A 26,053-nucleotide genomic window follows, 5' to 3' on the forward strand; every position below is an offset into this window, starting at 1 on the left:
GCTTTAGCATTTAGCATTTAGCCCTTGCACCTAATTCTTAGCAAGACAGATGTATTTACCTCATGTATTAATCTTTATTCACATTAAACCTCTTCAGACAGTAAATAAAGATGCAACACAATACAACTCTATGCAAAGTAATCCCAAACTTAAAGCAAATAAGGAATTGTACCACTATTTCATGGGGATGACCCACAATGTACGAGCAACTGGCTGCTGTGTGTGGTTGGGATAAGTGCTGAGCTGGAGATGCTCTGGGTGCTGCCAGGTGTTTTGTATAGCTGCCTCCTGGTATGCCTGACATGCTCGGAGAGCAGGGAGATCATGTCCCAGGGGGTGGAAGAAGCTGTGGCTCCAACCTGCAGGGAATTTTCCAGGTTCTCACAGATCATAGATCAAGTTTCATAGATCAAATGGTGGCTCCTTGCTCTGCAGAGGACTTCAAGGCAGGATGGAGGTAAGCCAAGTATGCAGAAGCCCAGGCAGAACCTTGCCTGAGGTAGGTCTGAGCAGGGAGCGATGCCAGGAAGCAGGTGGTGATTTGGGAAAAAGATTCAGTGCATGATCTCCAGCTGCTCTTCGTCACAAGGTACGGGTGGTCACCAGCCCTTAGGGCCCATCACATCACTGCAGCCTCTGGAGCGGTTGCTTGGACCCTTTATGTCCAACTCAGCAGTGAGTTCTCCGGAAATCGTTGCACAGTAGTGGAGACCAATGCAGCTGGGGAAGGCATGGAGCAGCCTGGGAGCAGATCCTGCTGGAGCAGAAGAGAGACAGCAGTTTTGAAATCCCAGCTCAAAATCAAAGATGGAAGCGCTCTGTGCTCTCAGCTGGCTTTGGGGCTTGATGTCCAAGACTTCTGCCAGAAAGCAAAGTTAGCATCAGGAGATGGGACAGGAGCCACTGCATACTCCTGTGGTGAGGCCTGAAGTTGTGTGTGTTCCCCTCTCCCAGCTCCACTAACCCAACCGTTGAGCAGTGGGCCAGGACGCTGGCATGGTGCAGTCCCTCAGCCAGCACCTGACATGATGGGGCCTCTTGGAAGAAGGGAAGAAACCATGAGGATAAAGAAGAGGGGGTGGGAGCCTTAGTTTAAGATTTCCTTAGTTTGAGCTTTCCTTAGCTTGGTATTTCCTTATTTAATAGTGGGTCCCAGCGCTGCCAGGTATTGCCTCATTCAGTAAACCTGGGGTTGACAACAGTGGTGGTGGCACTCTTGAAGAGGGGGTTATCAGCCTGGAGGGAGAGAAGTGAGAGGTTTGTGTTGGGCTGTGCTGGATTTCCATCAGAGCATTACCCATCCCACCCATCCCAGTGCCAACAGCACAGACAGCACTGGAATAAGAGCCCACAGGATATTTAGCCCCCTAAACAGCAAAATCCAGCTGGGCTGAGAAATGAGCAGTGGGGAGGGCTCAGGTCTACATGGCTGCCTCTGGAAAGGATGTCCCTTCCTACTGTCCCCTGCCCAGTGGATCCGAGTGCCCCAGAACACCCCACTGGCACAAATGGGCTCTCTTACATCATTCCATTTGGCTTTGGTCTTCTCCTTCTCAAACCGGCGGTATTCCCGGCGGTCAAGCAGCTCCATCAATAACCGCCAGATGACCAGGATCAGAACACCAATGAGGAACACGCCGGCGATGGTGCTGCCCACGATCAGTGGGACGTTGGGGGGCTGTGGGCACTCTATGGGACAGACAGATGGTGTTGGACTGCAGCCCCTGGCAAAGCAGTGAGGCTGCTGTGGCAGGGTTGGCAGCCTGCCTGTGGGCAGGAGGAGCAAGGATGGGATACCTCTATCAGGATCGACGATGATGGTGTATATCTCCTTGCCATCCTCCTGGACCATACGGAAGGACATCCAGCAGTTCTGGGAATCCTTTTCCCTGCATTTCCTGTCATTTATGCTCACCTCTGTTGAGTTCGTGGGCAGCTGGATGTTGGGACAGGCCTGGGAGCAGTTCTTCTCAAAGGGGCCACTGTTGAAGAACTTGCACTCCACACAGGAGCTGCAAAACAAGCAGCTCAGCTCACATCTGCAGGGGCAGAAACCCTCTCACCTGGCTTTGGCTACAGCTGGGCTCTGCACAAGCATAGGCAGGGCCTGCCTGCGCCTCCCTGGGATATTGGGGAACCCCGCTGTCCCCGTGCCCTCTCTGTGCGCATCACTCACATATATTGGCCACAGGGTGAAAGGCAGCCCGGGCATTCCTGGCAGAAGGGGGGCTGGTACTCTCCCCAGCACTGGCAGCGGTTGCAGTGGCAGGTCCCGCGGAGGCTGCACACATGTCCGCGGATGTTGACGCAGCCATCTGTCGATTGCTGGCACTGGCAGGCGCTGCCCTCGTATCCAGGCAGGCACTTGCACACCCCACAGTCGCATTGCCCCCGTGCTGCAGGAGAAGATCTTTCAGATCCTGCAGATAGCCAGGTGACCCTCCCTCTGCCCGTGCTTGGAGAGCATCAACTGCCCTGCACCCACCACACCACCCTCCATAGAATGCTCAAGGAGGTCCTACAGGCTGGTGTGGTGGGACCCAGCAGCCCCAAACCCTCCCACTGGGGTTATGGGCACAAAAAGGCTGCATCTCCCTAGGCATTTAATTCTTCTAAGCAGTGGCCAGTTGGAAAAGCTGTCCCAGGCACATCACCTGGGCCACCGCAGAGGGAGCCGTCGAAGAACTCGCAGTTCATGTTGTCGCACTGGCAGTAGGTGCCGTAGATGTACTTGCCAGGCACGTCGCTGGTGTGGCATACGCACTGCCCGCACACGCAGTCCCCCTGCCCCGAGCAGATCATCGAACTGTTGTCCCTCCGGCAGCTGTGCTCCAGCTCTTTGCTGGTCTTGCCTTTGGTGTCGCACTCACAGTTCTTCCCTGTGTATCTTGAATTGCAGCTGCCACCAGAGGAGAGGAGCAAGCTCGGGTCAGTGGCCATGGGGCATGCACAGGGCCCGGACCTCCGCAAAAGCAGAGAAAATCTGGGACAGCCTCACCAAAAACCAATGACACCATGTTGGTGCTAACTCCACGGCGAAGCAGGGTGGCTGACTGGGAGCAAACCTCAGAACTGCTGCTTTTCCACCAGTCGTATTCACAACACCAAATAAATGTCCAGAATTATTGTTATGTTTATAATTTCCAAGCCCTTGCCAAGGAGATGTGAGTATTTCCTGAGGAAACCCAGTCTTTCCCTCTCCTTGTAACTGAGAGGCCATGAAGCAATAATTACACTTAAAGACCTGTGTGAACTGCAGCCAAGAAGTGGGATTTTGAGAGATTTCTACAGAAATCTGTGTCTGCTCAGTGGGTAGATTGGTGGATGATTTGATACTGGGATGGATGGCTGGATAGTTGGATGGATTGAGACCCTTAGGAAACCAGCATAACCTCCCTCAGTGGAAGAGCCAGCTCACTGTGTCCCCTGCCTCCTGAACACAGGGGACAGTTCCAAGGAGAATGCACAAACCTGCCTCTCTGAACAAAAAAATTTGTGCAAAGCTACAGAGCCCAGCCCTGGATTGGCCCAACATCCCACTCCCAGCAATTCCCCAGCTCTAGCAGCATTTGAAATTGTGTTTTGGGTGGACAGCACATACCTGCAGATCCCACATTTGGTGATGCCTTGCCCATTGCAAGTGGATGGGTCAGGCTGGTCATTGCAGTGGCAGTCGCAATTGCTGGCCACATGGACAGTGAGGGTGTCTGTGAAGCCTAGCGGCCGGATGGTGAAGGAATAGTTTGGAATGCACGCCTTGGCTGTGATCTTCACTTTGAAGGTGACCTAGCGTAGGACAGGGAAAGGCGAGACACTCAGCTGTCAGAGTGTGGTATCGGCCCTAGGTTGAAGACATGCACATCCAGAACAACAGAGGATCCCCCCCATTGCATAGCATTTTGGACACTCTTGGCATTAAATTAATATAAACAGAAAGCCTGGAAGAGCACCCAAGGTTCCTGTCACTAAACAGGATGGGCAACAGAAACTGTGCAAGCTGCAGGGGGTTCCTGGTACAGGAGAACATACCTCATCATTGATCTTGACATTGTCACACTGGCCTCTCGTTTCATCTGTGGAGTCCTTGTCATTATTGCACTTGGAGACATATTTAACATCCAGAGTGTCCAGCAAGGTGGAATGCTCCAAGATGATCCGCGAGGAGAGGTTCTTTGGAAAAATGGTGGAGAAAGTGCCAACAGTCCAAAAGTAGACCAAACCAAGGGGGTATGGGGTTGCAGGTTAGGAAAAAGAGCCAGAAAACACTACAGGTCAGGATCTCAGCTGCCTGGGGTGGTTCTGGAAGTGCAGGTGATGGCATTGGAGAGGTGGGAGCTCCAGCACTTACATTGTAGGCCACTTGGATGAGTTCAATGATGTTGCTGGAGTCCTCATTCAGCTCTCCCACCGCCGACTTTGGGATCATCTCACTGAGTTTCTGCCAGTGGAGAGCAAAGAAGTGAGCACTTCCTACCACGACAGCAGAGCAGGAGACAGCAGCAGGAGACACACGCAGCTCTGTCTGTCCTCCTGGGAAGGGGATGGAGGGACCTGGACCATCTGACATATCCCCACCTTGTAAACATCCACCACCTTACTGGTGACAGCAAAAATGGGCTGAATGTTGTTTTCGGCAAGTTTCTGGACCAGCTGGCCAACAGATGGGTAGTCCTGGATGGGGAGAGGGATACCACACTCAGCACAACCTCCCCTACCAGCAGAAGAGTAGACACTTTGGGTGTGGCAGCACAAATTAGGGTGATTATGGTGATGTTTTGGTCTCCGCAACAGGCTTTTTTACATGACATGGTCTTTTCTGCCTGGGGGAGCGAGGTGGTGGGTGTTGGAGATGCTGAGCAGCCCCCAGGTACTTACAAACTCATTGCTCCTTTTGTACATGTTGTCCTCCAAGTGGCACTTGCCATCGTTGGGGGTCAGGATGCCCCCAAGCTTGCCATCCCCAGCAAAGTGGAAGCCATCATCAGTAGCAAACACCAGCAAGCGGGTCACGTTGCGCCAGCCAATCAGGTCCTGCAAGTGGCACAGAGAGTGGCCCCGGTCCCTGAGCAGGGCTGGCAGGACCGTGCCAGTGGGCGTGGCCCTTTCCAAAGGCTTGTGTCAGCCACAGCATGGGGCAGAGGGCACGAGGAAGGTGGGTTAAGGGAGATCAGGGTTAGGAGGCTCTGGGGTACAATTTTCTCTTGTGCTCTCCAGAGTGACCTGCCCTGCTGCCAAATCAGAACTTACACAGGATGAGTTTCCAGAGCCCACCTGGAGAGGGGCAGAGCCACCCGTGCGCGTGGGTCGCAGCCCTCCTGCCCAAGCACAGTTCCTGGCAGCAGGGCAGGCGCAGGACTCACCCCACACACTGCTGCCTGCATCATGGCATCCAGCCCCCCCTCTGGGGCATCCAGGTTCCCTGAGATGAACTGCTTCCCCACTTCGTTCTCAAACTGCTTGGCGTTGTCAGTCAGCGACAGGATGTGCTTGAAGGCGAAGGGAGGTTGGCACTTCTTGTCCTTATTGGGGCAGGGGTTCTGCAGCTTCTCGGGGTGCGTGTTCACGAATGGCAGCACTGTCTTGTCCACAAAGGAGCCAAACCCTAGGGTAGCCAGACTGCAGTTTCAGGGACAGAGCACAGGGCACAGGGTACAGGGCATGGACAATTTACTGGCCTCAGTGTACATGCCCACGTCCCTTGCCCTGCCACACTGTTCAACCTGGCAGAGGACACCTGCTGCCCACTTCCTGTATCCCCCTCCAGCCCTGTGGCTCTTCCCAGGAGCAAACAGCTGTGCCAGGCTGGAGACAGGCTCACCAATGCGCCGAGAATGGGTGGTGCTCTCCAGCGCCCTGAGCAGCTCCCCTCCCAGCTTCTTCACCTTCTCCAGGTCATCCAGCATGGAGTAGGAGAGGTCCATGAGGTAGTAGAGATCAATGGGATACCCCAAGGCACGGCGAAACTTCACCTCAAACATAGCAGGCTGGCCTGAGGGACAGGGATGGCGGGATCAGCTGCCATGTTGTGCCAGCTTGTGCCATCACCCACCCCTCCTCTCTCTTGGAAGAAAAGGGGTGGAAATGCAGGCTGCAACATGTTGCTGTGTCTCAGGTGAGTCGGGGGATGAGTGGAAGGGCATTGTTGGCATGGGTGTTGGGAACGCCAGGCAGAGCATACCTATCCTCAGCTTCAGGTGCACCTCCTGTGGAGTCAGCTGTATCTTGTTGCTTAAGGAACGGTCCTGTGTTCTTTTGATCTCATTGCCTGGAAACTCAATCTCACTGTCTGGGCATCCCCTTTGCTTCAGCTGCTCGATGGTGTCACAGCGGATGGAGTCTGGCTCGCCGGCTTTGGTGAAATTCTGTGTGTGACGACGCCAGCAGGAAAAAAAATCAGAGGAGCAGGACGTGAACAGGCACCTTACAAGATGGCCCGGCCCCCAAACCAGGTCTCCAGGACATTGATGGAGAAAAGAAAACCTTTGATGGGTATTGATGGAGAAAGGTCATGGCTGTTGGATCCCTCCTGGCCCCATCCTCCACGCAGGACATGAAACACTCCCACAATGAAGTCAGGCAGAGCCAGGCAGGCGGGGTAACTGTCCTGATGCCTGTTAGCTGACTGCTGGGGGGTGACAACTAGACAGGCTACATGGACCTACCAGCTTCTTGCACCAGGCGCAACCAGGACCAGACTGAATGCAGTCCTTGCACGTCCCCACCTTGATCTTGGGGCACTCCATGGCAAAGGCTGGAAAGGAGAGAAGACAGAGTTGGTGTGGGGGGCTGTTGGGGCTGTTCAGATACCCAACACCAGCCACCCATGCTGGCCTGAGCCTGCCCTGCCTCTCAAACCCATGCTGGAGGCCCTGGCAGGGCCCTCAACTGCCTTGCTGTCCTTCAGCTGGGCTGGCTCGAGTTAACTCCAGATCCCAGGAAGTGTAAGGATATGGCCTTTGCACACCTCTCAATGCTGTGTTCCCGCTGCTGTTGGTCAGCATTTGGGATCCCCCCACTATTTCACTGCCCATGAAAGGTTCTGGGAAGAAGGCAGGTTGGGCTCACCTGTTGTCACCAGCAGCAGCACCCAGGTCACTGCTGGCAGCTGAAGGCAGCAGTCACGAGGCATTTTCTGCAAGACAAAAAACATTCTTGTGACCACCTGGCATGTGCCCCAGGGATAGGGCAGCCACAGTTTCTCTGGGCAGCCTGTGCTGAGATCACATTCATTAGTACTGTTGTGTCACACCTTTCCCCAGTAAAGCCCTGGAGCAAACCCTGACAGTATAATGGCCTTGCAACATGGATGAACATGGGGAAGTCAAAAAGAGGAATTTGTAAAAAGAAGAAAAAGGAACACAAAAGTACAAAGGAACAACAGACATTGCCCTTTTTAGCAATATTAGACACAGTGTCTGAAAACCAGGTCATCAGTTTCAAAATCGCTCTGATGCAGCCCTGAGTAAGAAAAGAACCACTCCTTGTCACCTGCCATCACCCCTTCCTGTGAACTTGCCATATAAACAGCCCAGAGTGACGTGGAAATGAGAAAACAAGGGAAACCTTCAAAAGATACTGAGGCTGGTTAGTATGCAGGGCTGCTCAGATCCCCTTCTGAGGCGTCAGGGTGTCCAGTCTTAGCTCATCAGCCTCTGTAAGACCCCACACCAGCTGAGGATGACACTGGTCAGCCTTGAAAGGATGTCTGGTCTCCTCCCAAGAGCAGAGAGAAGGTTTAGGTAGGTCAGCAGGTAATGTTTGCACAGCAAGGTTTGGTGCCCAGCTGTGGTATAGATTTTGAGATGTGGCAGGACTCTTAGGGTAGTGGGCACCACTGGTTATGGCAGGGGCCATCTGGAAGCCCACCCTGCCCTGGATCCAGTCTCCCTGGCAGAGCTCCACAGCCAACACTGCATGGCTACACAGCCAACAAAAGGCACCTCTGTGGCCAAACCCTCAGGGTGACATGGCCTGAGAGCTCATTCTACCACATCTGCACAAGACCATCCTGTGGCGGGTGGCCAGAGCCCTTCTTGACAAAAAGATCCTCTGCAAGTTCCTCTCCACCACCACAGTCTCCCTTGGTAAGATTTTAAGGGCATCATTTATTGTCACAGCCGCAATGTCCCTGTCTGTGTGACATGCAGTCCCTGTGCTTAGCTGGCCCAACACATTCCTGTCACCTCCAGATGCTGCCAGCAGAGTTTGAGCTTGCAGGAAAGAAAAGTGGCTCCTGCCTTTGTTTCCTGCAGAACTCAGTGACTGTGTGACTGACCAAATGTGCCTAATTAGGCTCCAGTTCTGCTACAAGCCACAAGTTCCCACACATGCTGTGAGGACCAAGCCCATGGACTCAATGAGCTCCTGCTATTCCACCTGCCCACTGTTTCCAAGTGTTTAATTCCTGCTGCCATGCCAAAGTGTGCAGTGGTGATGGGATAGAGCTCTGTGAGCTCCTCGTTCTTGTTGGAGGTTGGAACTTCCTGCTTACAGGCTCATCTTGTAAAATAGAGCAACCCTAAAACTGGATTAAAAAAAGCTCCCAAACTCCAGAAATACTGTGGGACTCTCAACACACCCCCAGTGCTAGCTGCTATCAAGTATTGTAAAGTAGGGTTCATGTTGTGGGCTGGATTTGGACACCTTTTTCACCCCCACAGTGGTTTCTTGCCCTTGTCACAAGAGTGTGAAGCACATTCTGACACTTGGAGACAGCAGCAGCAGGAAGTTCAACACTTCTCTTCTGCCATGGAGGGAAATTACACCCTGGTGTGTGGGCGGGTGAGTGCATAATGTGATGCAGGGCTTTCAAAGAGAACTAATGGGGCTTCTGCCTTTGTCTGCCTCCTTACAGCCTTCAGAGGAGGGCAAAGCAGGTTTTCAGCCTGACTCTGCATGAGCAGGGCATGGACACAGGCCTCAGCAGCATTTCCTCCAACCCCCCTGATGATCCCTTCAGCTCAATCCAGACTCGCAGTCACTACTAGTCCTGGGTCTTGTCTCCTGCATGTGCTCTGCCTGTGAAGTTGTTTTTTTCCCCCTTGTTTCCCATAAATTCAGGCAAGCAGAGGGGTGCACATAGTCCATCCTCCTGCCCTGGTGGGAAGAAGCTTTACCACCACCTTCATCCCGTGGTAGGGAGAGGAGTGCCAAGATGGAGCAACCCAGCTAAGGGCAGGACACATTGCCACCAGGCTCTGCTTCCTGGCTGCATGGTGGCATCACGGGGAGAAAGCTGCACCTCAGGACCAGGGTCCTTCTTGGCCCTGTGCTCTGCTCTTCTCACCACATGCCTTGAGTGGCTGGGGATCAAGGTGCAGAAGCCACCAGGATATGCCACCAATGGAGCATCTGCTGTAGGGCAAGATGCCCCCTAAGGGTCTGTGAGCCAGAAGATGTGAAGGTGGCCTCAGGGAAGGTGCATAAGCTAAAAGCTGGGCGCTGTCCTTGCTGTCCTGCCTGCAGGCAGGGTGCAGAGCTGGGGCACTCTGGCACTCAGGACACGCTGGGGGCTGCCGTTGGGATGGAGCCAGCTGCTCTTCTGCATGGAGGAGCAAGCTGGGAGTTATAAATAAGGCTGAAGGGGAAGTGTTGATGCCAGCAGTGATCTTGTTGCTATAAGTAAAACAAGTGGTCAACAGCAGAGATGAGTCTTGAAGTCTGTTAGCCACAAGTTCCCATCAGGGGTTTGCTAAACATCTGTTTTCCCACAAAAAGGAAGGACATGCACTCGTGCCCAGTATCCTGTGGTGTTCGCACCATCCACCTGTAACGGTGAGGTGCCACTAGTGCCAGTGCCCATGGGTGCTTCCTCCACACTGCCAAGCATCCCTAGTGCTGGGTCACCATCATGCAGGGACAGAGATGCCAGGTATTGCACCCAGCAGAGCTGCTCCTTCCCACCCCTGCAATCTGGGCAGCTCCAGACCCCAAGCACAGAAGGAAAATGAGCAGAGTGGGGTATGGTGAGGATGGGAGAGTGGATGTCACTTGACCTGGGGCTGATCCTTCCATCACTCAGTTGTGTGATGCAGATAGATCCCACACACGTGGTCATACACAGGGCTTTCCCAGCCCATGCAGAATATCCCACTCAGTGTCCGTGTATATGTATTTTTATATATATTCTGTACATATAAACCACAGAAAAAATATAAAAAATAAATATATGTAAACGTATTTTAATATATAAAGAATAAATTGAATTAAATAAAAAAATATATGTGTGTATATATATTCCCATGTCCTGTCATAGGAAACATGAATATATTTTATATGTATTTCCTTCCAGCAGCCTCCAGTGCCTGCAGAGGACAGATCTGTGGGGTGAGCTCTCTCCCATGTGCACCAAGTCCCTACCTTGTCTGTGGCATCCCTTGGCTCTGAGTAGCAAGGTCCCTGGGTGCCTGTGGGACCCTTGCCCTGCCCTGGGAGTAAGGGAATGAGGGGATTTGTGCTGCTGGGTCTGCTGGGGTCAGAGTCCTGCTTGGATAGGACAGGGCTGCCTGCTGGCTGTCCTGCCCTGGGTAGTCTAGGAACACCACGCTCTCCAGCCTGCTGAGATCACTCGGAGCAGCACCAAAAAAGTGCAAAACCGCTGTGTGAAGCAGGATGTGACAGCTGAGACAGCTAGGATAGCAAAATGCACAGTTTAGAGATTTCCCACAACTTGCAGCAGCCCTGTTCCAGTGTCCATGCTGGCCACAGGTCACGTCACCACATGTGTTCACATCTTTGCTTCTCACCTGCCAGGAGGCTGGGAGCTGTAGCTGTGACACTGGAAAAAGCATCAAAACGAGGGACCAGGCTGCTTTCCCTGATACCTGGGGAGTACCCCACATTCCATCTGCATCCAAAAGCCACTGAGATGTTGGGAAGGACCTGCTCTCTCCAGGGTCACATACCTGCAGAGTATGTGATGTGTGTAGCACACAGAGAGCTGGAGGAGAAGAGCAAGGGTCTCACTCCTGCTCCTGGCTATTCCCACAGGCCCACAGGGGTGCAGGGACACCTGGGAAGGTCTGTGCACTGGCATTCCAGGTGGTGACACTGTGCTGAGCCCTCCAGGCAGCCATGCCTGCCACCCTCATGCCGTGCTGCCATGCCACTTCCCTCTTTCCCACCACAACCTGCGACTGGCAGTGGGGGAGATGCCCAGAGGAAGAGAGGGTCACGGGAGAGGAGTGTGGCAGCCCACAGCCCTGGTGCTGCAGGTGAGCACACAGCCCATGCCACCCTGCCCAGCGCTGTGTGTGAGGGCGTGGGAAGAGCACACTGCACTCTCTCTGCTCTGTTTTCCGAGCTCGTGGGGTGGCAAGGAACGGGAGTTTTGGAGGTCTGAGGTCCTCCCCACAATAAACACCTGCAGTTCCAAGCTCAATCCTACCTCCAAAGTCGAAACTGTTACAAGACCACGCAAGCTGCCTTTGCAAAGGCTGCACAGACTGACCCACCTGCAGAAGGGACGCAATGCCGAGCTCCCTGAAGCTCCCTGAACTCAAGTAGCCAGAGGTTAGATCAGGAATTATAAAAAAAATGCCCTTGAAACATCAGAGCTACAAAACCCCTTTGTTGCCTGGCTGCCTCCCCCCAAGAAAGGAGGAACAGAAGCATAAAAATTGAGATGCTGTACTCGCCTGGCCTCCAGCCCTCGTCTCTGTCCCGTACTTGGGCTGGGATGAGGATGGTCTCAGCTTCTCAAGTTTGGCTGGGAAAAGCAACTGGGCATGAGGAGCTCTGTGACGTACCTCAATCTTTCCTTCCTATTTCTGTCTTTCAGTTGCAGGGGAAGAGGAAGTCAAGAGTGGTGCCTGTGGGAGGGCGTGTTCACCCAAAACCCCAGCCAGCCCCACTCAACCTGGCCAAACCCACAGCATCCGGCCTTGTGGGACTGGGGCTGGTCTCCCGGGGATACCCAGGTGCTTGCAGCCCTCCCACTGCACCTAGGAACGGGACCCACCCAAACCCCCAAGCTTTATGAGAACTTTTCACCTTTCACATCACTGTTGGGGACCAGCCCTGACCTCAGTGGGCAAACAAAGCTGGGAGTGGGGGAAAATAGTTCATTTGGGAGCTATTGGCAGCTCTTGGGTGTGGAGAAGATGGGGAGCTGGCTCCCCTCGGACTGTGGGTTGAGCTCTGAAATCTTTGTGTCAGGGTAGCCAGGCCTTTTCACGTGACAGGGGATGCAGGCGCCGTCCACTGGCAAACCTCAGGGCTGTGTGGGGATTTTTTTTTTTTTTTTAAGCAGCCTTTTAGTGCTTTTGTGTTGGTTTCAGTAACTCCTCCCAGCAGCAGCATTTCCCTGAACAGAGAGGAACCCGCTCCTGGCAATTTTCTCTTAACCTCTTCAGGGCACTACAGTAAAAAAAAAAAAAAGTCATTTAGAAAACATACAGGACTGTAGGGGTTTTTTAAAGGTAATTAATGTGGGTCTTTTTTAATTCCTTTGTAGGTTCTCCTTCCAAGCAAGCTGATGTTGAGTCACCATGTTGCATTATCATGGAATCCCAGAAGAGTTTGTGTTGGAAAGGATGTTACAGACCATCTCGTTCCAACCCCCTGCCATGGTCAGGGAAACCTGAGGCATTATAAGACACTGGTGCTGTTCACCAGCTGCTGTGTTACAGTTATGGGTTATGTTTGCAGCAAGAAAAGAGATTGCAGCGCCAGCAGAAAATTTCCAAGCCCTGATGGATGCTCTGTGGATTGGTGCTTTTATTAGAGAAGACAACAGAGTCCTGCCTTGGTTTCATCACAGCCAGGTGCAGCAGGAAAGCATCACAGTAGTCCTGGCAGTGGGGCAGGAGCATCGGAGCAGCTGATGCTGGATATGGTGGGGATGGAGCCTGAGGGAGAGCCAGCCGGAGCTGGGACACTCACCCAGCCTGGACGGCTGCAGCTGGATGCTGCAGAGCACTCCCCAGGCCTGGAGTGGGTGAGCTGTGGTAGATGAAGCTGGGAAGGTTGGTGGAGCTTCCTGCCAGTGGTGGGGGTTGCAGATCTGGAGGAAGGAAGTGTGGTTCAATGAGATGAGCTGCCGTAATTTTCCTTTTGTATTGCATGAGGCCCTGAACGAGTGGATCTTTTCTCCTAAGTTATTTCATGGGGTTTGTCCAACCGCTTTGCTTCAGCTGACTCAAGGTTGCAGGACAGGGGTGGGAGAGCTGGGAGCCCCAGGAGTTGGAATGGTGGGAGCAGAGGGTGTACCATGGGTCCTTGCAGCCAAAGCTGAAGCTCGCTGCCATATCCCTGTTCCTTCCAGCTGTTCCTCAGGCTCTGCTGCAGCTTTGGCCTTCAGCATTGCAGGTGAAAGGGGTTTGGGGATATGCTTGGTCACAGTACATATGCTCCCCAGCCTGTTTTGTAAGCATTTTAAGCTGTTAAACATTCCCTTTCCTATTTTAACTGCCTTTATTTTTATTGGTTCCTCTTTTTATTTTTACTAGCATGGATTGTGTTTCCTCCCCACTATTAACTGCAGGACTGCTGTGGTTTATGCAGGATGCACTTGAGCAGCTGGGGTGGGAAGCTGGGCATCCAGCTGGGCACTATCAGAGTGATTTTTCCTCAGTCCTTGATTTTGATGATCAGAGTTGTCATTTTGGGCTTTAGCTCCTAAATGATGCTCACCCAGCCTACAGCAGGGTAAGGGAAGCTTTCCTGTTGTTATTTTCTATTCCCGATGAACGTTAAATCTTTCTATCCCTGATGAACATTAAATCTTGTGGATGCTCCATCTCTGGAAGTGTTCCACATCAGGCTGGACTAGGCTTGGAGCAACCTGATCTAGAGGCAAGGGAGTGGGACAAGATGATCCTTAAGGTTCCTTTCAACCCAAACCATTATGTGATTCCATGTCTTCAACATCCTCTTGAGGGGAAGCAGGGGACCAGACACTGATCTCTTCACTCTCGTGACGAGTGACAGGACTTGAGGAAATGACAGGGACCTGCATCAGGGGAGATTTAGGTCGGATCTTCCAAGGTTCTTCCCCCAGAGATTGTTCGGGCACTGAAGAGGCTTCCCAGAGAATGATCACAGCCCCAAGGCTGCCAGAGCTCCAGGAGCATTTGGACACTGCTCTGAGTTCACAGGATGAGATTGTTGGGGTGTCCTGTGCAGGGCCAGGAGTTGGACTCGATGATCCTGATGAGTTCCTTTCAGCTCAGCGTATTCCATGATTCTATGATCTTTCCAAGTACCTTCCCAGAGGCCTCTCCCTGCATTTCCTTGGTACCCACAAGGAGTGTCACTAGCTGTGCACTTCTATGGCCCAATATCGGGCCCTGGGAAACACAGTCTGGAGGGGGATGGGGAAGGCAGAGGGTGTGGAAAACAAAGATGTATTAACCAGGGAGCACCTGTTAGGGCTTGTTAAGATCAAACACACTGTGGGTCCAGGCTTGGAGCTTTCTATTCACCTTAGAGCAAGGAGAAGCAACTTTGCATTTCACCCCCTCCCGTGTGCGGAAAGGTGCAGCTGGGGCTTGGGTTGCTTTGTTGTGGTGTTCACATGGGCCCATGACTGCAGTCTGGCAGGTGTTGGCTCTCCCTAGAGGCTTGATGGGTATTTTCTACTGTTTTAACTGTAGAAATAATGTCTGGCAAGAAGTTTTAGAGTTGTTTTCTGTCCTACTGTGGCAGCCTGGTTGCTGGCTGGTCCTACCGTTACCAAGAGACCTCTGAAATCACTGGGTTAAGTAAGACTCTCTCTAAAACTGTCTTTTTAGTGTTAGCGAGTAAGGCTTTATTCCTGGCCAGGAGGAGGTGTGTGTGTGGCTAACAAAGTACCAGCCTCCACACTGACCCCAGTACAAAACATTTTTCACTTATTTATACATATATACACATATACACTTTTATATATATATATATACGCGTATATATAAAAATATAAAATATAATAGATATAATACATTATAGAAATTAATGTTCATAATTCTAAATTACATAATTATCTTCATTATTTAGTGTTCTATCCTGTATTGCTTACTGATTTCTCACCCTTCATGCTAATTTGGTCCACATTCTTTAGTCCTCTTATCATCTTTTTCTCAGACAGGGAGTCTCCAACTTTCCAGGCCTTAATCTCTTCTGGTGTCTTCTGGTTACTCCTTGAAGGGCCATAAATTTAAGATCCCAGATGCCGAATCTTCAACTCCCTTTGGCTCTGCTTATTGAAGCTTGTCAGCGTTAACCAACTAAAGGTTTTGGTGTTTTAATGATCAAATTAAGAGTGTTTCTGTGAAGAAACTTAAAACCAGGCACTGCTTACAAGTAATTGAAACAACTAACTAAACAGGAGTTCAGGAAAGTTATCATTTCCAAAGCTACCAAGAGCTCTCAGCTCTTACAGGGCGTACACTTAACTTAAAACTGTGTTGCAGAGTGTCTGGGTTTAACTTAAGCGCACTGAACACACGCAGGCTGTTCCCAGGAGCCCCCTTGGGCAGGCTGCAATTAACCAGAGGACAACTGTCCGCGGGCTGCCCGTAGAGAGGCTGCCAGCACAGGGCTGCCGTTGGACCTGCCACCACTACACTCCAGAGCGAGCAGCCGGGGCGGGCTGGCTTCAGCTGCCGAAGAAGCGCTTCCCGAGCTGCGCCCGCGGAAGAGAGGAAGGCGAATTCCCCGCACCGCCGGGCGCGCTGCGGCCGCAGCCGGAAGGTCCCGCCCGTGCGGGCGCGGCCCCGCCCGGCCCGGCCCGGCCCGGCCCCTTCCGCCCCCCGCCGCCATGGTGGGCAAGGCCAAGCGTCCGCCGCTGCACCGCGCCGCCCCCCGGCCCTGGCCCGCCCGGGATCCGCCGCCGCTCACCGGGCCCGAGCCCGGGCCCGGCCCCGCCGCGGGCGGATGGAGCGCGGCGGCCGGGAAGGTACCGGGGGCGGGGACACGTGGGGCGGCGGCGGCGGCGGCGGCGGCGGGCGGGGGCTGGCGGCGGTCGCCTCGCAATGACTTCTCCGCCTTCCCCCTGCAGAAACGGCCGGTCCCCGCACACCCCCAGCCTGACTTGAGCTCCTGTGGGTCTGTCCTGGCTGCAGGGCCCCGGGGGTGTCTGCGGATACCTCCGGGCCTGGCCGTGGTGATGCGGCGGTGGTGGCTGACAGGATGGCGCAGGTCGCGTCTCTTCTGGCAGGGAAAGCCCTGTTGAACCCCTGGTGCTTCTGGGCAGCTGCTGCTCCCCACGCTCCGGTCACCCGTGGGAACGTGTGGCACGGGCGCGGCAGGGAGGTGCCAGGAGCTAGCCTGGAGCTGCTCCAGCACTGTGCACCATGGCAGTCCTAGCGTGCTGCTCCAGTGCCGGTATCACTAGTCCGGACCAGCAGCTGTGCCATGGCAGCACCCTGGCGTCCCCGACTCACGTAGGGTGGTGACACAGTGACACGCGTATCCCAGCGCTGCTGCTGCTGCTGCTGCTAGAGTCAGGCTGCCTGTGCTGCGATGCCGTGGGGTAACTTGCGTGCAGCAGTGGGGGTCATTACCAACAAGCGTTGGGAGAGGAGGGGGTCTTGCAGTGCCTCCCTTCAGTTTTAAGTTTGGGTAGGTGGAGAGAAGCTGTTAGTGTATACAGAATTATTTAGGATCTCCTGTTTTCCCCAGCTGTGATATGAATACGCAGTTCAGGTGCCTCCCCCCAGCCCCCTCACTGCAAGGACGCAACACCAGTAAATGTTTTTTATGTGCCTAAGCTTTCCTTGTGAGGAGGGAGGAATTGCCTGCACCAAATACAGCTGGGTTTATACCACTGTGAAGTTATGTGTTGGTGATGGTAGATATTGTTGGCTAAAGTAATAAATTCTACTAATCCAACCAGAGTAGCTACTGCAGATCTTAGGGGGGCGTTGTGTGCTTAAAGCATGATGCTGAAGATTTGGTGAGTTGCTAGTAGTTACTGAATCTGGTTAATGTCTATTGATTAGGCTTTAATCCTCTAATCTGTTCATTTGTAGCTAATCTGTATTGTTCTGTACCTGTAATAAATCTGTCTTTCCCTAAGGATGCTGTTTGCAGCTCTCCTGGGAGTGTGCACTTGAGTGAGGCGAGGTTGAGCTGAAGCAGGAATCAGTTAGGAACAGAACAGACTTTGTGAAACTTCCTTCTGTGTGGAAGAGCTGGAGGGGAGGTGGGGAGGAGCAGGACAGTAGGCTGCCTTACCTGCCCTTGCCTGCTCAAGAGAGACACCTGCTCACTACCACTGTTCCTATGTGGATAGTGCTGGGTTAGATTTGTAATTTTTTTTTTAACAAATATTGCCTGGTGGTGTAGGTACTGATTACTGCTTTATGTTTCTTTTGGATAAGGACTGGGATTTCTCATCTTCTGGTGTATTTTCTGGGTTGAAGATTGACCCTGATATCCTAGTAAAGAAGCTTGACTTGGACTCCAGAAGCATCATTTCCTCCAGAACAGGTTTGTTGTATTTTGAATGATTATTACGTTAGGTTGTGAGCAAAGACACTGGGGACTGTATTTGCAGTGGCTTTTAGTGACTATCCCAGGAAGCTCAGGGAACTACAATGCAAACATTGCTTCCTGTGAAGGCTTTTAGAAGAGGTTTGTTTTTGTTTGGGCTTCTGCATGGATGTGCTTAGTGATCCCTAGGTGGGGGATCTAGCTTCAGGCTATCTGTGGGATGTCCTCGTGCAGCCAAAGACTGCCAGGGCTGAGAGCACAGCAGAGCCCAGGCTGTGACCTGATCTCTGGGCTTTTGCCTCACCAGCAGCTGCCATTGGTAACCCAGTATTTTGTCAGCAGGTTCTCATTGTGTATCAACAGTGCTTTGCTCACTGCAGGCTGACTGCAGCAAGTCTTCTCCTGTCCTTTGCTGTTGTGGGGTCTGTGGCTCGAGGATTCCTGGGCAGGAGAATCTGAACTCATCGAAAAAAAGTGGGAAGAGGGAGTACATGATGGAGCCCTTTGATTTCCAGTTCCACAAGGAAATGCTCCCTTTGACTGCTCACTGTGAGACAGAGCTTTGTATCTGAAAGCAGTTTTCACTTCTAAACATCTGCAAGGTCTCAAAGCATTTCTCTGAAAGTTGAATCCCAAACCTCCACAAACTGTATGTAAATGTTTAAAAAATCGCAGAAGGAACAAACTACCAGACAGAGCCTGGTAGCACAGCAAGCTGTCCTGATGCAGAAGATGCGTGTGACTCCCAAATACCTTCTTTGCAAACTAAATTAATCTCTTCTCTTCATGTAGATAAATACTACAGTAACATTGTTTTCCTGTCCAGGGCTACAAACAAATCAATCACACAAGGGCTAGTGGTTGCCTGAGCAGCGGTGAGCTGCCCGTCAGCCACATTTGGGCACAGAGTGAGGAAGTGGGGAGGTTGTGTGAGGACACATTTGTCTGCTCTCTGCACAGAAACCTTGGCAAAACGTACTGTTTTTGAAACACTGGGCTCATTGTTGGTAACTCTCCTGGGAAAAGGACATGTGTGCATCTGTGTGTGCATCTATGTGTGCATGTGGACATTGCCATCTCTTTAATTAAATCAGACAGCTTGTTGTTGGGGGCTGGCAGCCTGCAGTCCCAGCCTTTCATTGCAGGCTACAGCTGTACGTGTCTGGGTTATAAATAGAGCCATGCTGCTGGTCCCCGTGCAGTGCTGATGATGCAGATGTGCAGTGCCTGGCTGCCTCTCTCTGGGCTACATGCTGGCTTCCTGCAGACAGCCGTGCTGACCCCGACGCTTTGTGCTCCCGCACACTTTCCAGATGATCAGCTAAAAATAACTGTTCATTTGGGGGCTCAAAACTGCAATTCAACAAGGCAAAAAGTGATTTGATTGTTTTTTTACATCTTCCCAAGATGTTGTGCCCTTTCTTGTTGTCGCACTCTGGAGCCATGTAGAGGCTTTTTCGTTATGGAAATCAGTTCAATTTTTTTGTGTTAATTCAGTGAGCTGTAACGAGGCTGTGCATACAATGGCAGACACCCTGGAGTTAGAAAAGAGATTCTAGGCAGACGTGCGTTGTCTCCTGGCATCTCTGGTCAGCTCAGAGCCTGTTCAGCAGGAAATTCAACTTGACTCTAGCCCTCCCTCCACCTCTTCCTCCCTTTTCCTCTCAGCTTAGTGTACAGGGCAGGAGGGTAGGATTCTCCTACACACTGCTATTTTAGGATTTAATAACAAGACAAAAGCGTGCTTATCTCCCACTTGCTTTTCAAGCTCTGAGAAGGTCAAGTTGGCAGACTGTAGGTGGGCTCACACCCTATCTCCTGTGCTTTTCACAGCTAGAGGAGATTTTTTTTTCTGCCAAGGCTGCTGTGTGCCAGTTGGGAAAACAGGTATTTGTCCTACATGTGTGTGTATATCTCATATTACCCAGGATTTATTCACATTGTCCATGATTGCTGGTATCTCTGTGTTTTAGGTTTAGATCTGGCTTTATGCTGTGACTCTCTTCCAAATAAGACCTAGTCTGAGGAAGATCTTGGAATTGGGTTAGATTTTAGAAGATGTCAGCTTGGAGCTCAACACTGGTCAAAAAAGCCAATTGGCTGTTGGGAGGTAGGAGGAAAAGAGAACGCAGAGAGCATTGTTATGCTCTGTAAATAAATCCATGATGTAGGCAGGTCTTTGATGCTATGTGTACTATTGCAGGGGCAAACTAAGCAATAGCAGAGCATGGCGACTTCCATGGGATAAGGCTTCACCTGGAACAGCTGTTTGGTGTGTCAGAGCCAAAGGGCTGCAATCCTGTAGGGAGCCGATCCACCGTTGTGCTTGGGCTTGAGGGCTGTTGCCTATGGTTGCCAACAAGAGAGGACATCTCTCTCTACAATTTTTTGGTCATAGTTTTCTTCAGTTTGTAAGTGACCAGCTTTTTCTGCTCTTTTGGCTGTGGTGATTTTGAGGGAATGGGGAGAAACGCGATGTGTAAATTGGAAAGTCCAGAGTCTCTAGCAGGTTATCTCAGTTAACATGAGCACTTGTGTGTGCTGGGGCTGAAAGGAATGAGGCCCCATATTCTGAGAGGATAAACTGGTGGTGTTGGTTGTTGTCAGCTGAAGGCCTGGTTTTTCTGGGTATTTCTGAGTGTTGTTGGTGCATCTGGTTGAGGCAGGGTGCCCTGTGGAAGTATCTGCTACTTATGGTAATGGTCTGTTGCTTCCTTTAGATACAAGGCTGATTCAGTGTGCTTACGACTTGTGTGAGATACCAGCACAGGCTGTTCTGGCATCAGTAATCCTTGTGGCATGAGAAGGAGAGGGTGGAACTGTAATGAAAAGCATTACCAAAATGGAATTCATTGTAGGTGAGTCTTGCATTGTGTGATATAAAAAGCCAGTGGTCTAAAAAGGAAAGTATTTTAATATGGTAGCTCTAAGCTGTGTCGTGCTGTGAAACAGACCTGCTGGAACTGCTTTCCCCTGCTCTGCTTTTTGTCTTTAATCATTAGCTCAGCTTAATGCCAGATTCCAGATGATTTCCACATGCATATAGGTAACAAAAGCCAGTGCCATCCCTGAGAATGCTGGAGTTCAGTCCATGAGTTACTTTCTTGCTCAGTGATTGCTTCCTGTCAGTATAGTTTACTTAGCCACTGACGTAATGTAAACCAAAGGCTTTGCCATCATCTAATTCACACAGGGACTTCTGTGACTCATGTGAGTGGATAAATCTCATTTGGGTGAGCTTCTGTAGCGTGGGAATTAAATGTTTCCTACCAAGTCTCAAATAATGGCCTGTCATATCGGGGTTGCTGCTGCTCATTTTTTTTCTTTAGCTTTCCTTTGTCAGTCTTTGCTCCTTGAAGCAAGGGCCTATTCAAGCTTGGCTCTGGCCAAGCAGTTGCTTGTGAATGTCTCTTTTTTTGGAGTGGATGATGAGCCAGTTGTGGAATGATATGAGCAATGGGATAGGTAGCTTCCTGCATTATTTTCAGCTACTCCAGAAGGGAATGGTGACAGTCTGTGTTGTTGAGAAAACAAAAGTGCAACAACAGCAAGTTCATAACTGTTTGAAAAACCTGATGCAAAATCATTCTGATTTCTGAGGTTGGATTGGACATAAAGAAGGACTTTTCATTTTACAATGAGGGTGAGGAGGCCCTGGCACAGGTTGCCCAGAGAAGCTGTGGCTGCCCCATCCCTGGAAGTGTCCAAGGCCAGGTTGGATGGGGCTTGGAGCAACCTGGGATAGTGACAGATGAAAGAGGGGGTTGAAGTAGATGCTCTCTGCAGGTTTCTTCCAACCCAGGCCACTCTGTGGGTCTTTGATTTTATACCAGGGTGTGAAGCATAGGGTGAGGTAGGTTGTGAGCCTGAGCAGAGGTTGTGCTCTGAAGACTGGGACTGTCTTGCAGCCCGGGAGTCACTGTCAGTGGCAGAGAGGGGCATAGAGGAGGGAAATGACAGGGCATCTGACATAGAAGGAACTCCCTTCTCCTCCTGAAGAAATGTGGAGACAATAAAATCAGGCTAAGCAGGAATTTACTGACAGCAGTGCATTTCTGGGGTCTGCAGGCTGTATACAGCCTTGCTGTCCTCCTTTCTGAGGTTCTCTATGAGTTTCTTTTGTTACCAAGCCTCCTTTTGCAGAGTCACTGACAGATCCCTTCTGGTTTGCACCTCAGCTTCTGCTCTGGAGTTCCAGATCTGCTGGGTCTGTCACCTTATCTGCTTCCTTCTTGGGCTCTGCACCCACTTGTCCAATTCTGTTCTCCTTTTGTAGCCTCCAAGAGAAGCAGAAACGCTGTGGTTGGCTAGCATTGTGTCTTGCATTAGCTTCATGCGATATGATTTGCTGTCCAGTTTTGGGTTTTTTTTAATGCATGTTGTACCAGAATGTTACAGAGCCCTTGTAAGACCTCTCCTCTGACAGCATTGCTGTTCCTGCAGTGTCTAGACCTGTGGTTACCCCTGCAGGGGATCCACTCCAGTGTGGAAGAATTGCAGCCATGACCAGGCCCCAATTACTCTTCAGGAGCTCTTGACAGGATGCCAATACTCTGTGTCCCATAGTTTATTCCTGTCTGTTGACTGGATTTCTGCATGTTTATTGCCATTGAATATTATGGTTCCTCCTCTTTTGTCCTCATCTGTGATCATCTTTCCTCTGTTTTGATTTTGTGTTTTGGTTTTTTTCCTGTCTTCTGGCATATTGGGGTGTTTAACAATTGAAGGATTCAAAAAATTAAAATTAATCCTATTTTTTTAATGAATGCATCTGTCCTGAATATTGGTTCTAAACCTCTGCTCTTTTTCTTAATGCATGCTTGGGGAATTTTCAAATCTGCTTGTGTTGGTCATTCACATTGGTGGTGTGGAAAGGTGCTGGATCCTCACAATTCTGCTGCTGTTGCTTTTCTTCAGCCTTTCATTCTGTGCTGGCAGTTGTCAGGCCTGTCTTGTGTTTGTTTTATGCAGAACGCCTTCCTCAAGCTGTTCCCCCGCTGTAACACTGCTCAGATGGGAAGGAGTGTAAACGGGCTGCTCCACATGCTGAGGATGACAGGGAGTGGCTGCAGCACCTCCAACATGAGCGTGAAATTTCCCTGGGAAATGCCTGTGTGCTGTGCTAGACCCAAGTGATGAGGTGTTCCTCCTCCATCTGTCTTTGTTATTAGGTCCCCAAGCTTTGGGCTGTGTGAATGTGTGGAGTGGTGAAATGCTCTCCCTGATGCTGTCAGTGATGCCCTTGGTGGTGTAGCACTCAAACCATTTTAATGTCTTTGAAAATATCTGATGGGTGTGTAGGTGCTGCCCTGGGAGGAGCAGCTGTTTGAGTGGTGTTTGAGCTGGGAATTCTTGCTTTAGCTTCCCCTTCCCTCCACCCCATGCCTTCTGCAACGTGTCTGTGTCCTTTGTGTCACCTGCACAGGTCAAGGATGTGTCCCAGGACTGAATGTGCAGCTCTCAGCTTAAAGGGGAAACTTCCCTCCATAAGCTGGTGTTGCTTCTGCCATTGTGTGTGAAAGTGTTTGAAACCTCCAATAACAAAATTTGCAAGAAAGGAAAAGTTCACAGGGAAGGGAAAATGCTGTCTAGGGATTAAACTCTTTTCCTCTCCCCCAGGCCCAAGGTTGGCCACCCTGGTAGCTTGATAAAGTGACAGATGGCAGTTTGCCTTATGTGGGTAAATTGCTTTAGGTAGCAAATTACTGTACATTCCTTCTTCCTTGTCGTTTGGCTGAAATTTATTTGGTTTTGACTGCATCATTAGGACCTGCTTTTATCTTGACAATGTCAGATCACCTTTTAAGGGCAGATTTGGTGTCTGAGAGTTTTGTAACAGTATGTTACAAACAGTCCACTGTGTTTGAGAACAGCTGAGATAGTGGTTTGTGGTCCAAGAAGCTTCTCCAGTGAGGTCAGACAACCTCAGTCTACAGGACACCTCAAACAGATTGTGTAGTTCCCAACAACTCGCCTCAAAGCTAGAGGGTTTTTCTGTTCCTTTGGTCTAAAGGATTAAAGGCAGTGGGATCTTACTTCAGGAGTCAGATTGTAGCAGTGGTGAACAGCTGTGGGGATTTGTTGAAATGGAGAACAGAGACCTACTGTGGTCTCTGGGAGACTGTGGAGTGGGGATCCTACTGAAAGCTAAAGACATTGCTGCCTTAAATAATAATTAAAACAAAAAGGTTAAAAATCTACGCTGCTTAATGTTGCTTCAACAATTTGTCTGTGCAGTGTGGTGCTGGCTGTGAGAATAGCTGTGGGAAGCTCCACTTTAATTAAAGTAAATGCAATTAATTGAGAAGCAGTAAATGAGTGTCTGAAACTTGCACTGTTTTCAGTGCTTTTACTTCCCGTCTGCAAATAGAGCATTTCCATGTTGTGAGTACCTTCTGCCAGATCACAGGAATCAGTTGTGTTAATATTTATGGAACTAATTAACTATATTGTTTTCTTTCCCGCCTTCTAGCTGTGGCTAAGTCTCCGTTCTTAAAATCAACATTAAAAAGCCAAAAGACTCCAGTTAGCTTGTGGTCATGGATACTGAGCAGTACACAAACATTTTCCAGAGAGCCCAAACCTTCCAAAATGTTTTGCAATATGCTCCAGGGTAGGAGGCTGTCAGTGGGAAGAGCTTGAAATGAGTCCTAGGATTTTGAAGGACGTGTCAGATCGCTCTAGTTTCTTATTATGGTTGCTTCCTTGGCTGTGCCTGCTGTGTAATGCTCACCAGTAGCACTACTGGAAGGTACGTGCCTGCCCTGGAGCAGCCTTTCCATACTGCTGGGTGGGTGGAGAGGAGGATATGGCTTAGTGAGGGATTGGAGACTTCTTTGGAGAAGCTCCTGAGGTGCTGCTCCATGCTTTTGCAAAGCCTGCTTCCAGCCTTTGTAAAAGTTGGGTGCTCAAGCATGGTCAAACATAGGTCAAACCTATCAATGCCTTGTGCCATTCAAGGGCTTGCTGAATTTGAGGCCAGGGTGACCTCTTGCCTTCCTGGCCAGGTGTGGTGGGGCATGGCAGTTGCATGTCATGTCATGTCTTGCTCTGTGTGATCACGGTTCCTGCAACTTTAAAAAGATACTAATCTAGCCTGGTATTCTCCTGTGAAATGGATTTTAAATGGTTGGACATCCTTACACAAAAATAGATCAGCGCTGCTTAGGAGAGTACTGAAGCTGCAGCATTACAAAAGAGGGTTATGAACTGAAATCTTTGTTTTTCCTGTACTAATGTTAAAGCTTTAACATAATTGAGTCATAAAATTATAAATTCTGCAAAGAGAGAGGTGGAATGGCTCTGCACTTATGCCAAAGGGGCCTCCCAGCACAAATTCCAGTAATGCAAACATCTCGTGGGGTGTGAGAAGGATGGCTCAACACTGCAGGAATTGAGAAACCAAATCCGAAGCGGGGTGAGGAAGCACTTGTGGAAAGGGCAGATTGATAGCTCTGGAAGTCAGAGCCGTTTCCTTGTCACCAGCAGTGGTACAGTGCTGTGTCAAGCTGTCAAATGTCTTCCTGAAATACGTGTCCTGGGAGTTTAATAGACACTCTTTTTAGAAAATTGGTAGGGGCTGGTGAAGGGTGGATGGCATGAGAGGTTTCCCTCTTCTGGGTTACCCCTTCTGACTTGTCTTGATATGTTTCTGAGGTGCAGGAATAAGCGAGCCTCCTCCTTCTGCTAACACCTCTGGGAAATGCGTACGTGAAAAACGTTATTTTGCTTGAGGTTTTTTTCCACAAACTTCTATGCTCCATAAATCACATTTCTGATTTACCAAGAGATAAATTTCTGCCCTGCTAATGTGGGTCTTACTGAATTACAGGCTGTGTTACAGGGAGATCTCACAAGTTCATGTCTGTCATTCAGACCTAGTGGAATCTATAGTATTATTCTATTGTATGCAAATTATCCTTTATTCTGGTCTTTTTGAGCAATTTATGGACCAAAGTTTTCTTTCTGCTTGGGTGGAAATGCATGTATCAGCTGAAGATCTGTTTATCCCCTTCAGCATTTCAGAGTGGCACTACTGATGCTCATATGTGGCATAACTGATAATAACATCTAATTTGGGCCTAGGTTTCTAGTCAAGTGGCTTGTAGAAAGGGGTTTTTGTTGTCTTTTGGTTTGTTTTTTTTTTTTTAAAGAAGCTTTTAACACAGTAAATCTCAATGTAGATTGCGCTAAATGTGGGAAACACAGACATGCAAGGATTAAATGCAGTGGGTACTGGAATATTCTGGGTTGTTTGAAACGGTAATTTGGACAGATTTAGACAGAACTAGCAGAGTTGCAAATGTTCCATAAGGCAAACCACAGAAAATTCTGGAGAAAATCCTGCTGCAGAAGAATAAGCTATCCAAGCAGTTCTTCAAACAAGAAGGGACTGTGAGCTGGAAGGTACGTAGTGATAGTGATAACCAACTTCAATGAAATGTGGTGTTTGAGTCCCAGGCAGGAAATCTGAGGGAAAATGGGGCACACAGACTTGTTTCCTGACCCACTTGTGCTGTGTTTTGATTGCTTGCAGAACACACAGCGAATCAGTAGATCTGCTTAAAGAATTTTGGCTTCTATGGATGTAGTGGACATTTGTGCCTGGTGTGGCTGTGTGTGTATAAGCTCTGGGCTGATT

At 50.3% G+C, this 26,053-nt stretch overlaps 3 protein-coding genes across 4 annotated transcripts in view; 2 read left to right on the top strand and 1 right to left on the bottom strand.

The window, feature by feature from the left end:
- Positions 1 to 54: 54 nt before the first annotated feature.
- ITGB2 (integrin subunit beta 2) lies at positions 55 to 11,806 on the bottom strand. Of its 2 annotated transcripts, none has more exons than XM_032114682.1 (16): positions 11,637 to 11,806; positions 7,066 to 7,132; positions 6,663 to 6,751; positions 6,179 to 6,362; positions 5,819 to 5,989; positions 5,361 to 5,602; positions 4,876 to 5,031; positions 4,576 to 4,671; positions 4,349 to 4,438; positions 4,030 to 4,170; positions 3,602 to 3,786; positions 2,655 to 2,899; positions 2,177 to 2,396; positions 1,798 to 2,012; positions 1,523 to 1,689; positions 55 to 1,236 (listed from the first exon to the last, which is right to left on the bottom strand). In XM_032114682.1, exons 2-16 carry the CDS (start codon positions 7,127 to 7,129, stop codon positions 1,174 to 1,176), a joined length of 2,328 nt encoding a protein of 775 aa, XP_031970573.1. In that variant the 5' UTR covers positions 7,130 to 7,132; positions 11,637 to 11,806; the 3' UTR covers positions 55 to 1,173. The 2 variants fall into 2 exon arrangements, with proteins under 2 accessions (XP_031970573.1, XP_031970574.1); XM_032114683.1 differs by lacking the exon at positions 11,637 to 11,806 and adding an exon at positions 11,454 to 11,477.
- Positions 11,807 to 15,721: 3,915 nt separating this feature from the next.
- Positions 15,722 to 26,053, top strand: part of FAM207A (family with sequence similarity 207 member A) — a 41,265-nt gene continuing 30,933 nt past the window's right edge. Inside the window, exons 1-2 of the mRNA XM_032113727.1 lie at positions 15,722 to 15,874; positions 17,301 to 17,409. Coding sequence (XP_031969618.1) covers positions 15,737 to 15,874; positions 17,301 to 17,409 — 247 coding nt within the window. The 5' untranslated portion in view covers positions 15,722 to 15,736. The remainder of the gene's footprint in view (positions 15,875 to 17,300; positions 17,410 to 26,053) is intronic.
- Positions 17,329 to 26,053, top strand: part of ADARB1 (adenosine deaminase RNA specific B1) — a 115,587-nt gene continuing 106,862 nt past the window's right edge. The window contains exon 1 of the mRNA XM_032113724.1: positions 17,329 to 17,409. The gene's annotated coding sequence lies outside the window, so the exon portion shown is untranslated. The remainder of the gene's footprint in view (positions 17,410 to 26,053) is intronic.

Source organism: Corvus moneduloides, chromosome 7, assembly GCF_009650955.1.
Source record: "Corvus moneduloides isolate bCorMon1 chromosome 7, bCorMon1.pri, whole genome shotgun sequence".
NCBI lineage: Eukaryota > Metazoa > Chordata > Aves > Passeriformes > Corvidae > Corvus > Corvus moneduloides.

What these genes read in the sequence shown, in the direction of transcription:
- ITGB2 (XM_032114682.1), bottom strand. Translation starts at nt 7,129, where the DNA reads ATGCCTCGTGACTGCTGCCTTCAGCTGCCAGCAGTGACCTGGGTGCTG. An exon ending in ACCAAATGTGGGATCTGCAG is followed by an intron (nt 2,900 to 3,601) that starts GTATGTGCTGTC and finishes CTCTGGTGGCAG; the next exon opens with CTGCAATTCAAGATACACAG. An exon ending in CCAAAGCCAAATGGAATGAT is followed by an intron (nt 1,237 to 1,522) that starts GTAAGAGAGCCC and finishes CTCTCCCTCCAG; the next exon opens with GCTGATAACCCCCTCTTCAA.